Source organism: Bombus impatiens, unplaced genomic scaffold, assembly GCF_000188095.3.
Source record: "Bombus impatiens unplaced genomic scaffold, BIMP_2.2 scf_3474, whole genome shotgun sequence".
Taxonomy (NCBI): domain Eukaryota; kingdom Metazoa; phylum Arthropoda; class Insecta; order Hymenoptera; family Apidae; genus Bombus; species Bombus impatiens.
In genome coordinates, this window is record NT_179893.1 from 282,367 (window position 1) to 298,871 (window position 16,505).

General features: G+C 41.9%; 1 protein-coding gene across 7 annotated transcripts in view; it reads right to left on the reverse strand.

Annotated features, from left to right (window-relative positions):
• Positions 1–16,505, reverse strand: part of LOC100746284 (irregular chiasm C-roughest protein-like) — a 162,587-nt gene that overhangs the window by 31,824 nt on the left and 114,258 nt on the right. For all 7 annotated transcript variants that reach the window (XM_033324507.1, XM_024372150.2, XM_024372152.2 and 4 more), the window contains exon 3: positions 2,142–2,374. In XM_033324507.1, the coding sequence (XP_033180398.1) occupies positions 2,142–2,374 (233 nt within the window). The remainder of the gene's footprint in view (positions 1–2,141; positions 2,375–16,505) is intronic.

Below are 16,505 nucleotides of genomic sequence, written 5' to 3' on the forward strand. Positions count from 1 at the left end.
GGCGAGGCTGGCCCACCGCGAAATTGTTCGCGGTGTCGCGAATCGGCCAGCGCATTATCGCCGCATCATCGATATTCCTACCCTCTCACCCTCGACCTGATCTTTATTACGACAGGGGTTCAATAAGCTCGCGGATGAAAGCTTGACGAGTTTTCGTTATAACTAACTACCTATACGAGGTATTTTTATTATCAATATATTTATATTGTCTATCTATAACTAAGTTATTGCCACTTCGCATGCGGAACAATATATGATAGATTGACTTCGATTGAAATATGTGGCTACCGAATAAATTCGAAAGCGTTCTATAAGTGATGTCTGTTTCAATTGTCTATTTCTCAGTCTTCTTTGACTTTTATCGCTATTGGTGTGTAGCTATTGGCGAATCTTTGTTTTCGCGAAGGCGCTGTCGCCTTCTTTATATGGTGATTCCGCCAAAGGGCGAGAAATAACATTTCTGTTCTCAGTAATATCATTAATAACATCTTAACTCGCTGAGATTTAAGCGACCATTACCGTACATATCTTTCTATCACCTTGATATCCACGTTGTGTCAGAGTTATCGAAGATAAGAAAAGAAACTAGGCTCGGATGAAGATTTAGGATTTCCAGGTTAATATTCCTCGATATCTAACGTTCGATTTTTAATCAGCAAATAGGTCTCTAACGTCCAAAGTGTTTCCCGAAGGTTTCTCGCCTGCGTGCTCGATAATTCGATAATTCGATCGAAGCTGGCTCCGATGGCGCTAGCGTACGTGCACCGCTAGCTCGCCGAGGGATTAATGATACCATTATTCGAGCGTCATCGCGTCTAGGTGGAATCGAAAGGGTGTTCCTAGTGTGGCGCCGCGTCGCGCTTCGCCATTTCACCGTGCACACGTACCTACGAGCTCAAAAACACCGCCGTCAAAGTAAATAGACAAAGACGAGCGGATCGAAGCTGGGTGGTCGCTTTTTCCCCAGCGCTTTTTACCTCGTGCCGGTTTTTTCTCCTCCCAACGCGATGCACGCAGTCCCTCTGCAGCGCCTTTAAAGATCTCTTTTGCGTTCCCCTTTCTCTTTTTCTTCTCTTTTTTCTCGCATGATCCAACCGTACGTAGTAGTTCGAGCCGCGAAGCAGATCCGAAGTCGGTCAAGCCGCCATATCGTCGAGTCACTTCTACTTGCCGGTTTAAAAGCGTTTCGGCGCGCGGTCCCGTCATCGCCGCGAGACGAACGCCAACACATCCATCAAAAGGTATCGCGGTCTCTAGCTGGTTGTACCAACGTCGACAAACCCGAACAATCTCGCCTCGGGTTGCTTTCGCCAAGATTTTTCGACTCGTGGCACAAGCGCTCGGAGAGAAGAAGCCTTTTACGATACGCTCCGTGGAAAGGACAAAGCCTTTGCTCCGGTAATTATGTGTCTGGCGTAATGCGGTTTAACGCGTTATTGCGGCTCCTAGATTTATGCATTTTCGTTACCGAGCAGCTCTTTTCTCCGCTTTTAAATTAGTACCTACTCGTTTTATGAGCCAGGACCAACTGGCTCTCTGCTGTTCTTATAGAGTTTTTACTCGAAGTTTATGTGAATTTCTTCGCGCTTTGCGCAGGATCTTACTCCAACAATGACACCACGATTGAGCATTAAGAAATCCTTCCTTCTTCGACGATTAATTTTCACGTGGTTATATATTCAAAAATATAACACGACATAATTAGTTCGATCAAATTCATGGAGATGCAGGATCGTAGAACGATCGATTTTCGTACTACAATGTGTCACTACCTACAAATTGTTGACCGATGTAACAAGGAATCTGCTTCAAACGTTTCTATCTTGTCGAATGTCTCGTAAGGAGCAACAATTATCTTAAAATCTATGATACCTTTAGAATATTTTTTCGCTAATGCCGTTTGATTGATGCAACAGAATCATTAATAGGGATTCTCTGATACTTTTAGACAGTGTATATACCCTTTGCTGTTCGCGAGATGCTCAACGAGATAGAAACGTTTGAACTCGTACAAGTTCCTCTTTTATCTCTCTCAGCAAACAGCTCACCTACGTCGGTGTTCGTAAATCCTCGTACAATCTTCCACTTCTTACCATCCGGTTCAATCGATATTCAAAGTAAAAGAGAAACGAGAGACTTACCTCCGCGGGCGGTTTGCCAGCCACGCTGACGCACTCGATCACCAATTCCCGGTCCTCGGTCGTGATAAGAAAGTCGCCCTGAAGGATCTTTGGTTTCTGAGGCGGAACCAGCACGCTCAGCTTGGCGAATCTCGAGCGTAATGCTGGCTGGCCGTCGTTCGTGGGCGATGCCTGGCATTGGTATGTGCCATCGTCCTCCAGTTCCACCGGATAAATATGTAACGAGAAATCACCTGGAACACAAAGACAGACACGATCTTTTTCAGTTGTTGTACATTAGCGTAGGAATCTGTTTCATACATTTTTTGGAAATGTGAAAATGTCAGAATACCTTACTAACCCCAGGATTGTTAGAATAGCGCGAAAATAGTAAATCCTCATTTTTCGTGGAAATTTTATAGATCCGCTGAATTTTTAGAAATTCGGGGAAATTTTTAGAGAACATACGAGTAGAAGTTAACGAACATTTTTCTCGTTGTATTTTGTCACATTGCATGTCATTTTGATTTCTTTGTTGCATATTTTCATATCATTGCCGGTTTATCTAACGTCGAGAGAATTTTTGGGTAAAGGTATAAAGCAATTCAATGATTATAGTTTAGAAATTGTCGCACGCTACGCATCTCTTTCCACTATTCATATATTCTCTTTATCCGTATATTACAATCTCTTTCACTCACTTCGGATAAACTACGCAGGCATTTTCGAAACGTATTCAGCGACTGGAATATTTCGGCTTCGCTATACGTTCGCTTTTCATTCCGTAAATTCAAGCATACGCTTTTTCCACAGATCCATAATACTTGAAACTCAATGAAAGCTACGCGAGAGATAACCATCTAAGCTGGTGCTCGCATTACGTCTCTACTTTGATGTATCTTTCGTTCATTCAGTTCGAATAAATCGTGTCTCGTGCAAATATAGAATCCGAAACAACTCTATCTCCCGAAATCTAAATTTAAATTCAATTCAAAATCCAACTTCTTCGGTCCACAAGCTCCGATCGAGCTGTCTGACCAGCACGTTCGGGCCGATGAATTTTTAGCCGGGCCAGGTGTCAGACCACCAGCGGAATTCCAAAAGTTCGGGGTTGGACCGCGTGCAAATTGAACCAGCCGGAGATTTTCACTTTATACGCGGCCGGTATCGCAACATCGGGTACTAGGAACGAGAAACGGTGGAGGAGAGGTGGACCAGGGTGAGACGAGGTGACGGGAATGGGGGTGTGCTCGGATAGAAAACCATTTACCCCCGTTGATTGAAACTAACGGTTTACGAGCGTCTGCTCGATCGTATCGTGTCGGCCCGTACGTAGGAAATTTCTCCGACTGACGGTTTTATTTTGAAATCTCCACATATACGTGTAAGCTGTCAGAAACAACGCGGCGGCTGTGCAGTGCGCGAATCGACGCGAATTAGAACGGCCCGTTGCCGGCCGCGTCAGCAAAATTCCAATTTTTCTCTCTTCCGCAACCTTCTCCCCTTCCTCCTCCACCTACTTCGTCCACTTTCCTTCTCCACTTTCGTCCTGGTTCCATCCACTCGTTGATTTCTTCCTTTTCCTATCATTCCCGTCCGACGGTCCAGGTTCTCGATCGTTGAATCACCAGGATACACCACGAGACCGCAAGTGTTCGAACTTTTCCGCGAGAAAGTATCTCGGGCACCGATTATCGCCGCCAGCAACAACCGATCGCGATCAAGTAAATTCGTCTGGCGCGTGATTTATTTGCACCGAGCATCCCCCTCCTCCCCCTCCTCGTCTCACTCCTCTCTTACCACTTCTATCAGCCGCTATCCATCCATCCATCTATCCATCTAAACATCTATCATTCTGTCCCCCCCTCCTCCTCCTCTTATCCCTATTGCCGTGCCACAGCTTCGTCTCATCTATCCACCCAATTCCCTCTCGCGTTTCTTTCATTCCATTCATGCAACTTTCACGAGCCGCTTCTCTTCGTGGCATGCACGACGAAGCAATTGTGCTTCGGCTCGAACGAACGAATGAAACCGAAACGAACGAATGAACGGTACGTACAACCGGACGATCCCGATGGACGTGGATCCAGATGCGGAAATGGGGTTGACGTTCGGGAGGACAACGGGCTGCGGTGACGAGTGGGCCGCTACTAGTAAATGGAAAAATGGAATCGTCTCACTTGTACGCAGCGGCTGATCGTTCCAGCGATAAATCGCGCCCTTGCGGACCTAACTTTCGCTCTCGTTTTTCGGCTTTTGTCCATAGTCGTTCGTCTCTCGCTGATTTCAAGTGGTACGAGCTTCGTCGCGAGATTTTTTCAGGGATTTGTCTTTGTACTGTTCGATCGGTGCTTTCGTCTACTTAGATACATCTATTAAGGTGATATCTAATGGCGATGTTGGAATGAAGCAAGGGAAGGAATAAGGAGGCAAGGAAAAAGAAAAAGAAGGCGAAAGAAGCAGGAGAAGAAAGGATAGGAAAAGTGGGCGTTCTTAGAACAGCGATCTGCACAGTGACGAGAAGTTTCTTTCGCTGAACGAGCAACTATCTTTGCGGACTTGTAATCGGACTTTTGAAATTTTAAATTACTTGTTTAGAATACAATCTTTATGGGGAAACAGAAGAATGGATGTACGGATTATTCTGGTTCTCAAATGTAAATACGTATATTATTTTCTAGAAAAATAGAATTTTCTAACAGATAAATCCACGTTATCGGCAGAAAGGATAGTTGTAAAGAGCTTTCGTTTTCTCAGTCGCTACATCGCTTTAGCCATTCCTTTAATTCTTATCCTTTAACGCTATTTGTAAAATTATTAAAAACGCGATGAGATATCAAAGAAACAACACGGTTATATAAAACACGGTTTATTTTGTTCACACGTTTTTCTGTTTTAAGTCAAACGATGACGTGAGTGATTTAGCCACGTCTCAGTGTATTTTTTTAATAGAAGCCACGTGTATCGTATTCGCCTAACCACTTACGCCACACTAATCCTACAAACGGCATACCATTTGCGGGGCTATAGACCTGTTTTAACAGTGCATAAAGAGTTGTTTGAAAGTGGATCAACCGGGGCCGCAAGGTTTCTCGCACGAAACGCAAATATTCATAGGGGTTGCATGGGCTTACTAGCCAACGAGGCAATAAACATCGCATCTGCGTTCCTTTCATGCGCGGCACAGGGCTGAAAACACCACGAGATGCGTATTAGCGTGCCATTGCGAACGAAAAAGGATTTCAGCTGCGGAGTCTGACTGTTCCGCTGCAATATCACGGAAGATTGAACGGAAAACGTTTCACGTTGACGATAAAGGCGCGCGTTATCGTATAGCAGACTAGACGCCGTGAGGAACAGATAGAATTTTCATTCTCATCTGTTATTGCATTCTATTCCTTTATTTGTTTGTTCTGTGTACGCTATCATGATAAAGCAATAGCATCGATCGAATATACAATATCGTAAATACAATATGTATTTCTTACGTATCCGTGTATTGTATCATCGTGTAATATCAATGTAGATATTTGTTCGTAATTATCAAGGCGTTTACAGAAAAGGAGATTAGGAAATTAATACAACTTTTAAGAATTATTATTTAGGAGGCTCGATGTTTATATACAGGCTCTTCATATTTATACATGTATATGTGTATACATAATTTTCCTCTCGTTTATTTATATTAATTCATTGCTCTATACAATTCCTACACTCGTGTTATTAATTCTTTTTCTATCTGTTTTCTTCCGTAAACTTTTTCAATGAGATTTAGATTAGGGGATTGCAAGGACCAACACGTACGATTCTTAATTTGCCATATTCTTCCTGCTATTGCGACAGACAGTCATCGCAAACTTTCGCATCGTTAATTGTACGAGTGCGAAACCAAATACGAAATACCGATGTAAAATATGGATGCAAAATAAATTAGAATATGTGAATCGGTAACTAACTGGAGCGATGAACTCGCTATGCATAGTTTCGGAAGAAACTAAAATCTTTCCCGTACATTTTCAAACCAGTATCTTCTGTCTTGAAATACGCAGTTATGGTATGAAGCAAAGTTATAAATCGTTGCACTGTATCATCAAATGATAATATGAAAATATTAAACAAATAGATACGAATCTGTAACTGCAGCAAGGTAGAAGGGTTCTCCTAGCGAGAATTCGCCATGACGTTATCGTTTTGTGCGATCTTTTGTATTTATACGGTGTCTCTGTCTAGCGGAACACAAAAATAACTCTTGGCCTTTCTAGCGCGCGAATGCAGCTCGAAGGGATTCCGTTGCATTATGAGGGACAATAATTAGCGCTCCTCTGGAGCTCATTTAGCCAACTTTGGTAACTTCGGTGGAAGCAGCTCGGCGCGACGTCTCCTTGCAGCCCTGCTTTGGTAATTGCTGGTGCGCGCACGGAGGTGCTCGCGTTTCTCGCAAACGACGACGACGACACCGACGACGAGGGCCAATGACTCGAAGAACCAGCTGGAACTTCCCGACGAACATAACTTTCGCGTAAACAAAGCTGGCGGTCACTGGCACGATCGGAAGTCTCGCTAAAAGTCCGCGAGGAATTTCTCGAAACATGCAACGTCATTAACTAAAGACAACTACGAGTATCGTTACATGTTAATTTGCAGTGAAATTTTCAACTTTTCTCGGCAGTTATCTCTGCATCAATATTACACCAACTTTTTATTTCAATTTAATTGATATTTAAGAAGTAAAGTGTACATGCATTTCAACTATTCAGAATTTATGAAAATACTTAAACGAATTTGTAAACACGGTAAAATAAAATAAATGTAACAAGTGTAGGAAAGTAAAATCTACCGATCGAATCCGATCCATGTGATGTTTCTAACAGCGGTATCGCACTTTTGCACTATTGGAAACATAAATGCAACGAATCACCCAGGAATTGCAACGACGTCGCCGTCGTTCGTCTGCGCCAGATCTTAAAGTCAGCGAATGGCTTGCAGCAGAAGCTGAACGTATTCGCGAAAAGTACGGTATTCATATAGCTCGACATAGAACGGACAACAAGCAATTCAGGTCAGAAATCCTTGCTCTCTGAGATACAATTCCAGAAATTTCCGACCACGTGTTTGGACAAAGGTGGACAAAGCGAGGAAGGAAGGCGAGGATGAGGCAAAACGGATGAACGGAAAGCGAGAGACGCAACCCTTTACGTGGAGAAGGCACTAGAAGAGCTTTAACGACTAACTGGATGCGGCGAAACAATGCATCACTAACAATTAGTTAGTGCGGGCGCAGTCGGTGATATTACAAACGGCCATAATTAATTTTAATTATACGGAACAGGTAACGAGCACTCCACTACAGACAACTATGATTAATTGCGTATAGTCAAGCTGGAAGGCATAGATCGTTGCCTGGATCCGCTGGAACGTTCCTACGTTATACGTTTAGGTTAACCCACGCGTCTTAATAGTTCACTCGTCTTGCTGTCACCGATGTTTTCCAAGCTTATTCCTCAGTTTTATAGACGACATCCATTATCAGATAGAAGCTAGTATTACGGTTAAAGCGAAACGCGGCCGGTTAATCGATTGTCACGCTCATAAGCGACTTTAAATAGCAATTTTATACGAGGGACATTAAGCTCGTGAACCTTTCAACGTTCCGACATTTCGATATAACTACGCTTCAATTACCATCGAGGTTTAGAGGAAATCGAGAAAATTAACTCGTCCGAGGAATTACAAAGCTTAGTCGGTTACAGGAAAGGAATCCATCCACGGTTGGCTTAGAATTACTCAATTGGTTCGAGCTCTCTTGTTCAAGGAACCAATCGCAGACGATTCCCTCCCCTTCGATCTCAACGAGGAACGGTTTCAGCTCGAGATCGCTTAAAACGCGAAGACCGCTTTAAAAACGAACCGAAAAACGACCGGACACTATTCTCCTATCTCTTCGGGTCACGTTTCTTCCTTGAAAAGACTTCGAGCTTGGCTCGCACGAACCAAGAACGAACGGAGAAAATTTCCAGCGAGATTCTTCGAAGTTCCGAGGTAGAAGATATAGGCCAAGGTCGCTTTTATCCGACAGAAAACGAAGGACGTGCACGCGGGGAGCCGCAATATCCGGAAATTTCGTATTCAAAATCGGACGATTTTTCCGGCCAGATTTCGATGGCGCCGGTCCAATAATCGGAGGACGAAAAATTTAAATAAACGTCGAAAATGGCTGGGTTTGCATAGCTCGCATTTTCTCCGAAATGGACAACGCGGATACGCGCGTGTATACATAGGTTATGTACATATACATATATATATATATATAGATTACTAATCCGTGCCCCGTTTTATACATATACGAAAACGAATAATCCAGATTTGCCGCGGCGGTATGTCAATCAGCGTAGCTATTACCATCATTATTATTTCGGTTAATTGGATCGCAATTTTCCGTTACAATCGCATACACCAGGAATTATATGGTATTATCGTTTTGAATCTCGCCATACTGAGAGAAACCGCGACACAGTCGTGCCGCGGCCTCCGTCTGCCCATTTCTCGCCTCTTTTTTTTCTTTTTCCCCTGCTGCTTCTTTTTTCCACCTTTTTTTCGCACTTTTTTTGTCGTTTGGTATAATTACACCGTCAGCGGAATCACGTGCGTTCCATTAAAAAGAAATGGAACAAATGGAACCATTAAAAAGAAAAAAGAAAAAAAGCAACATGCCCGCCTACGAATACTCGAGAAAATAACGAAAGAACCAATGGAAACGTTTCGATGATTTTTTCGTTACTCGATAATGAAACGTACACACGTCAGGAGCAGACAGGGTTACGATAGTGCTACACGACTACCATTAAAGAGAAACTGTAGCATAGCGTGTTTACTTAACGCCCCGTAAAGTGGCCCGTTTCTTCGTGGCACCTTCCGCGATCGGCAATTAGCCGTTATGAAATGCTAATATTCTCGCGGCTATATCGCGATATCGTGTTACTCGAGGTGAACTAAGCGGTTGAGTCGATCGAACCGGCGCGATATCCATTAAACGGTGTCGACGTGTTCACTGCCGGAGGTATTAAGTCCTTGCCCTGATGTGCTGGGTTGCTTTTATCGTAGATGAAATCGTAGAGAAACGTCGAATCATCATCATCGTGTGTATGTGTGTGTGTGTGTGTATATATGTGACATCCGTTCTCTCGCCGATCGAGGCGATCCTGACCGAATCACCGACATCACGATGTATAATCACGAATCTCTTGGCACAGACCCACTAATCCTTTAATCAGGAACGTAGCTCTGGTTCGCCTGGCATAATCATCGACCGTTTGGTGCCGCAACTGGGCAAACAACGTCTATACTAACGGCACGCCAGGGCTACGCATAGCATTTATTGCTACGGTAAATCAAACGGATCTCGATAATGCACAGTTGACCTTACCTATAAGGGGCAGGCTAGCGTCGTAAATTTCGAAACGGCCGTGATAATTTCTTAGCTCCGACCTATCGTCGAATCGATACCTTGATTTTCCTCGCTTCCTCCCCTTCGTTGGAAAAGAACCTACGACTCACGGCTTGCCGATTTGATATCGCGTGAAATGCTGGAACGAATCGGTGCCAAATGAGAAATCGATCACCGCTAATTTCCTCGGTTAACGATCGTATCGTGATTCGACCAACAGAAATTAAAAGGCAATCGTTTCTCCCACTGTTTAATCGACTACGTTATTCGGGCGTCATCGAAAATTTTAAAGCTGGAGCGAAAATTTGCGACACTCTAGAACGAACGAGGTACAGTGACTAGAGAGAAGGAAGCTTTTCCACCGAGAATAAATCAACGAGCCGTTGATAACTCATCACGACAGGTGTATAGCCTGTTTCATTAGCCAGTTTACCGATTTACATCACCAAGATTTTTCTATGCTCCTCTTTATACGCGGAACGAGAAACACATTCAAGTTTTTCTCGCACGAGAGCCAAAGGCTCGTGCGAGTTGTTCGTGAACTTTAAATGGAATTTGAAATTAATGAATTATTAATCCGAATAAGTTTCACTCGAGTATAAGCGTTAAAAGTTTCGGAGATATAACCCTCATAATCTTCATTCTAAGTGGAAAGTGTACTCTCTGGTATAATGTGCGACTCTTCATATACACAGTTTCTTTATGCTCTGCCGCATTAACTCTCTACTGACAAAGTTGGATTAATTCCGATCCTTATTCTTTTGCGTTGTATTCGTCGAAAGTACGTATTCGTTGGTGGTATTTCAGAGCGTGAGCCGGTACTTGGCATTACAATCGATTGATCTCGCTTACTCCCGCTATTTCTACTGACTCTCCTTGTCATACAACGAGCGATAAGAAAACGGCACATTTGATCGGTGGCACGCAAGCGAGCAAACAACTGAGAAACACTGTATTTCGCAGCTCGTATCTATCGAACCAGCAACGGGGAAACGTGTAAGTATCCTTGTTAGTATGTTGCTACATCGTTTTCTGTTTTTTCTCAAATATTTACTTTCTGCGCTGTTCTAACTTTCTGCAGTTTCCTGTCCTGTTGCTTTACTACACTCAAAGGTTCCTTGTTCGACAACCCACAGTTACAATAGTATACACTTGACGTGAAAATTCGCGAGAATTCGAAAAGATGCTCACTGTTTTCTAAATTTCTTTTATGGAATTTATTTCAAGGAAAAATGCATGATTAATGGCGCGGTGATGTCGCGTATATTTTTATCGAATATTTTAGTAATATCGTATATGTATTTTATAAATTTATGACGCATATTTGGTTTCAATTAAATCATGCATCTGTACATCATAAATACGCTTGCTTTTTCCATCCAAATATTGATTAACAACACTTTTCGAACAGAGAAAATAGTTATTGAAAATTGTAATTTACACTGTCAAGATAAAAATTGGATAGAAAACAAAGCTTTATTTTCAAACGCAAAGATATCAGTTTCAAACGTGTATCGAAATAGCGACCTGACTGCCGGTTTTTCACGCGCATGCCGAATTTCTCGTCCATTCGCAACCGTTAAAGTAAGTACAAACAATAGATCGTACGTTTTGTTGCGCTTCTACGAAACATTTTTCGTACGGATCCTCTTGAAAACAATTCCGAAAGTATATTACATGGATTAATATATTTTGAATGAAGCGCGTAAATTTTTCATCAACTTCGTTCGAAGTTTTTTATTTTATATAGAGTGCAAAATTCTCTGCTGTACGGAACGGTGCTCTACGAAATATTCATGTCGACATCGCGCTTCTGCGCGTTACAAGCGTTACTCGAAACGGTTTTTAAATAATGCATGCATTAGAATCAGCCAGGTATATTCCTTCTTAGCTTGGCGAGGCAAATGCGTCTGACAATGAACGATCCGTCTGCTTTTTCCGCTTCTGACTCACGGCCTAACCGTCGATCGCGTATTTTCTCATGTAACTTTCAATGCATGCATTATTTCTCTTATTCTGATCGATGTAAGCTTGCAAAAAGATGCAAAAACCGTCTCGGTTATTCTACTCGCTATTCTTTTGAACTTTCCTTTACATTTTGTAAGACGTTCCATACGACGTACTTGAATTTCTGAACTATCAAAAATTCGAACGATTAAATTCAAATTCTTCATATTTCAAATTCAAAATAGAGAAAAGAAAGATAGAACAGAACGATAATATTTTAAAATATTATAGGAGAAAAATGGGATTCGAATTAGGCTTTTACTAGTTATTTATTGATAGATGGCCAATGAATTCTATCTCTCATCGATTATTTTAAACTTCGATGGACCTACATTTCCACCTATATACGGAAGTATACATATATGTATATACGTCGTAATCCTCTATTCATTCGTGGTCTATTTATCGCAATGAAATTTTGGTAAGTATAAATGGAGAATTTCTGTTATATGAATGAAAAATGTTAGATTAATCGGACTCCCATTACACCCACTCCAGTATACGTAGATAATTTATTCATCGATGGATTCAAATAAATAGAGTTACGTTTCTCGAAAGTTTTAAATCACCTATTTTTATAAAACTCAAGTATTTCGCGTAAATTATATAACAAAATATATATGTAACAGATAAATGTGATCGTAGTACAAATACGTAAATTCCGATGAAGATATGAAAATAAGCGATAACATTCGACTTTGACATTGTCAATTCTATATCAAGAAGCAATTGAAATTTTACTCTTTTCATGTTTTCTATTAATTCTTTAAATATCTTACGATTTGTATCACCGAATTTCCAATAGTTCGTAACAAAATATCTAATACCTACTATGTAAGAGACATTACATTATTTCAAAAGCTGTGACAAGAATCCTCCTGCATATCAAAGCAACGTTTTATGCATGAAAAGCGAGTATACACGGCCAGGCAATAATTCGACAAGGAAATTAGTAACAGTTAGGCCTACAAACGGCATTTAAGCAAACGAGTGACCACTGCGCCGGACGAGCCAGTCGTGACATTAATCGCATCTGTAAATTTCAGGAAAGCACGGTCGGCGTAGGTCTCTGTACTTGGAACGCAACTAGGTGTATGCGCGAGCACATCGCCAGGAGTACGGGCTAGTAGCTGGTCGACGATATGAAAACACTGGCCCCGCCTGCTCGACGCGATCCTACTACCATCGTTGATCATCGAACCCTGAAAATCGAGAATTGGAAACGGTGCAGCAGGAGCCAGCGATTAGGGGTTTCCCTCGGCTTTGCTCCATTTCTTCCGGGAACTTCTCAGCGTAAATGTTAGATAAAGACATCCGGTCCTCTTTCGAGGTTAAACGTTCCTCCGGAACGTCGATCCACGGAGATGGTTTTTTAATCCCGTCCAAGAATGCCGAGGAGATAACTTACTCGAGGGTAATGGAAATTCAGATAGTGCTGCATCGGATTTCGAGACGTTTAATAGAACATCCATGGATCGCTTTGTGCAACTCGTGATCACTCGTGGGATCACGAGAAGATAACGAGGAATTTTTTATAGGAAAATCATGAAACCTTGTGACAGTCACTGTGAGACAGAAAGTTTATATAGAGCCAAATTTTGGGATAACAATTTCGACGATTAATTTCTTCTATTCTCTTTGGATTAATTACAGTCGATTGTTGTGAAGAATTATAGGCAATTTAAGTTGACGCGAAACAGATTAATTTATACGATGAAACCTATTATGTAATTCTAATGATTATGTCTGATGGTTAGTCTATGGGTTTTTCTGTATTGTCTGTCGGTCGAGTGATTAACGACAAAGGGTTCGAATGATTCGTTAAGCGTGCGGTATATCGGTTGCTGAATTTCGAAATTTCTTCTTTCACCGTGGACATCTTTAAGTCACAATGAATTCTTTTATTGGTAACGTATTTCAGATTGGAATTTTTGAAGGATTTCGATATTACGATGCCTGACTGTGTCCATAACAGAAGAGCGATAAACTTTTTTTCTCTCAGCGTAAATGAAATAATATTTAGAATATTTCTAATAAGCAAGGCTTACGGAGAACATAACGAGTTTTGACACGTGGCTCTAACGAGGATATGGAAGCAAAGGAGCAGAGAGGGAAACCGATACTCAGAAAACTATGAGTATTACTAATCCATGCCTTCCATCTCAGTCACATTTATGTTGCTTCCCTTGAACATAAAGCTGTATAAATTTCCAATGTTTCATAATCCGTGTTTTCGTATTGCGTATTACGTACTTTTATTCCAATTAGCTCACTATCACTAAGCAGAGATTCAAGTATCATATTTACGGGATTTGTTAATAAACTTTTAAACAGTTTCACTCTTAATTTTAAATTATGAGTTGAAAGATAAATTAGATAATTGATTCGTGCTATTGTACAAAAATGAACGATTCGTAGCTCGTATACAAAATACGAATACCAGCGTTAAGAGGTTAAATTACCTTTCCATCAATATCTCTTAAAACCATTCGTTTTTCCAGTAACCACAATTTGCTCGTATTTAAATGCCACCGTAACGAATTCTTCGCCAAATGAACAATTCATAGAATGTTCGATCGCGAATGTGACACGTGTTGGCTGCCGGCAATTATACCAGCCGCTTGTAGCAGATACCTATCGGGTGTCCAAATATTGTTGCCACCAGCAAACACGTGCCATATTCGGGAGCGTGCGATATTAATCAGATATCGCACGGACGCGCGCTACGCTACTGGAATATTGCCGACCGCGGTGTATCTAATAACGGATGCCTTCTGAAGATCAGGCTTCGTCGTTGTTGGACATTGTCCACAGATTTATGGCGGACGTGATAACGGATAATTAGAGCAGTCGTAGGTCGCAGCGATACCGATCTGTTACGGTTATCGCTACTGATTTAGGTGTCAGAATTTATACGGACTTATACACCAACCCCGGTATATAAAAATGCACCATCGTCGCTGCAGGCCGAATGACTTTCAGACATTAGCATATGCATAGGGAGACGCTAGATTTCAGCGATATCTCGCGGTTGAAACGGCCGTGAAATCAAGAGGAACTTTAGTGGCGTCAATATGAAGAGAGCATGATAACCGTCCGACATCCGGTCTCGCTTTATCACGGCAAATCTGCGATTACGGAACCGCGCAACCTATTATTCGCGGAACCAATTGTTACCGGTCGCAATTTCTTGTTTTTCGGCTCCGTACTTCCTCACACTGGCATTTTTCCAGGAGAGATAGCACGATTAATCGGGCCGCGTTCGCACGGTACTCCTCCCCCGCCTCTTCATCGTTCCGTTGAAATCTCGAAAACGAGACAGTCTTATCCGTTGCTGTTTTCCCCTCTTACGTTTCATTACCGGCACTGCTCATAAAATTGCGTTGAAACGCTTAAATGGAGCTTTTGTTTCGCCCGCCACGCTCTACCCCTCGGCCACCACATCAACGAAGTAGCGAAATTTTTTTTCAGTCTGGCTACCGCAAGTTTTAAAACCGAGTTTACTGTGAAATCGTGGTATAAAATATTCTCTAGCGTGGCGTCGGATTTTCCAAGAATAAACAACATTGGTAAGTGTTACGAGGAATTGGATATGTATCGGCCAAGTCGTTAACGAATATGGAGGATCGAAAGAGAGAGAGAGAGAGAGAGAGAGAGAGAGAGAAAATGCGAAGCGATTCGAGGAAGGTACTACTCGGTGGTGATTCAATGAAAGGTTGAGGGTTCTTTTAACGCGAGCTGCGTAAAATGCAATGTACATGTTGAAGACAATTTTTAAATATCAGTATAAAAACGAAGTATCTTTATACGTAGTACTTCGACCGTGTTAAAAGAGATGATATTCTTTTACACCGAATATTCGCCATTTCACGAAAGCTTGTTTCCCTCGAAAAATCAATAATGGAGATTAGTAGTAGTAATTAGGTTTATTTGATTCCTTGCAGTTTCAAAATGGGGAGTTTACATTTGTTACTCGAGTAAGTGTGTGTGTGGGGAGAAAGGAGATCTAATTCCAAGAGTTTAATTCTGTTTCTTCCTTTCCTTCGAATTATCCTTCCTTAATTCTCCTTTTTTCAGCACTAAATGCATCCATTCCGCTACTTTTTCCTCTCTCTTTAGTATTTCTGTTACTGTTAACTTCCTTTCGGCTCTTTACATTCAGGCAGCATATGTTCTAGTGACTCTCTTGCCCATTCATGTAGTCTGCAGATTGTAATCTTCTTCCAATACGTATTTCCCTTTTCTTCGATCCCACATCTGAACCTAGCGATCATGTTTTGACCTATGCCTTTGCGATATTGGGAGTTACTATTCTGAATTGCTCAAACAATTTATGCCATTTTCCACTAAATCAACGGAACAAAAATTCGTTAACCGTGCGATCGATAAAAACAGTTCTCGACTAACCGCCTGTTCCTGTTGGTTCTATCAAGCGATCGTCGTTATGCCTATGACACGCTGTGATCGCAGTAACGCGCAATCGAAAGATCATTTGAACAAATGAAAGGTTTCGGAACAAAGAAGTTAATCTGTTATTCACACGAAGCGTAGATTTCACGGTGCTATAAAAGGAGATCGAGCACGGTTGGATAAATGGCCGAGGATTTGCATCGGGTCACATTGTCTCACCTGCTTCGTATTTTTCTTTCCATTGTAATAGTTCACGGCCACTATGGCACTTTTTACGGTATTTGTTCCGTAGCTTTCCATGCCGTTTTTCTCGTTCGCCACGTAGCAGCAACAGAGGGACAAAGAACAGGAAAAGGAGGTGGAGGAAAGGGAGATGGCAATTTAAAAGGGCAAGACACGGTGCAGATGTGGTACCTGTCGAGAGAGCCGTTGGCAATGAGAGAGACGCTCGGTGAAAACCGGTAAGACCGATTAATCGAGTCGGTTGCAGCAGCAGAAGCGGGCGGAGCCGGTCGTGCAGGTTG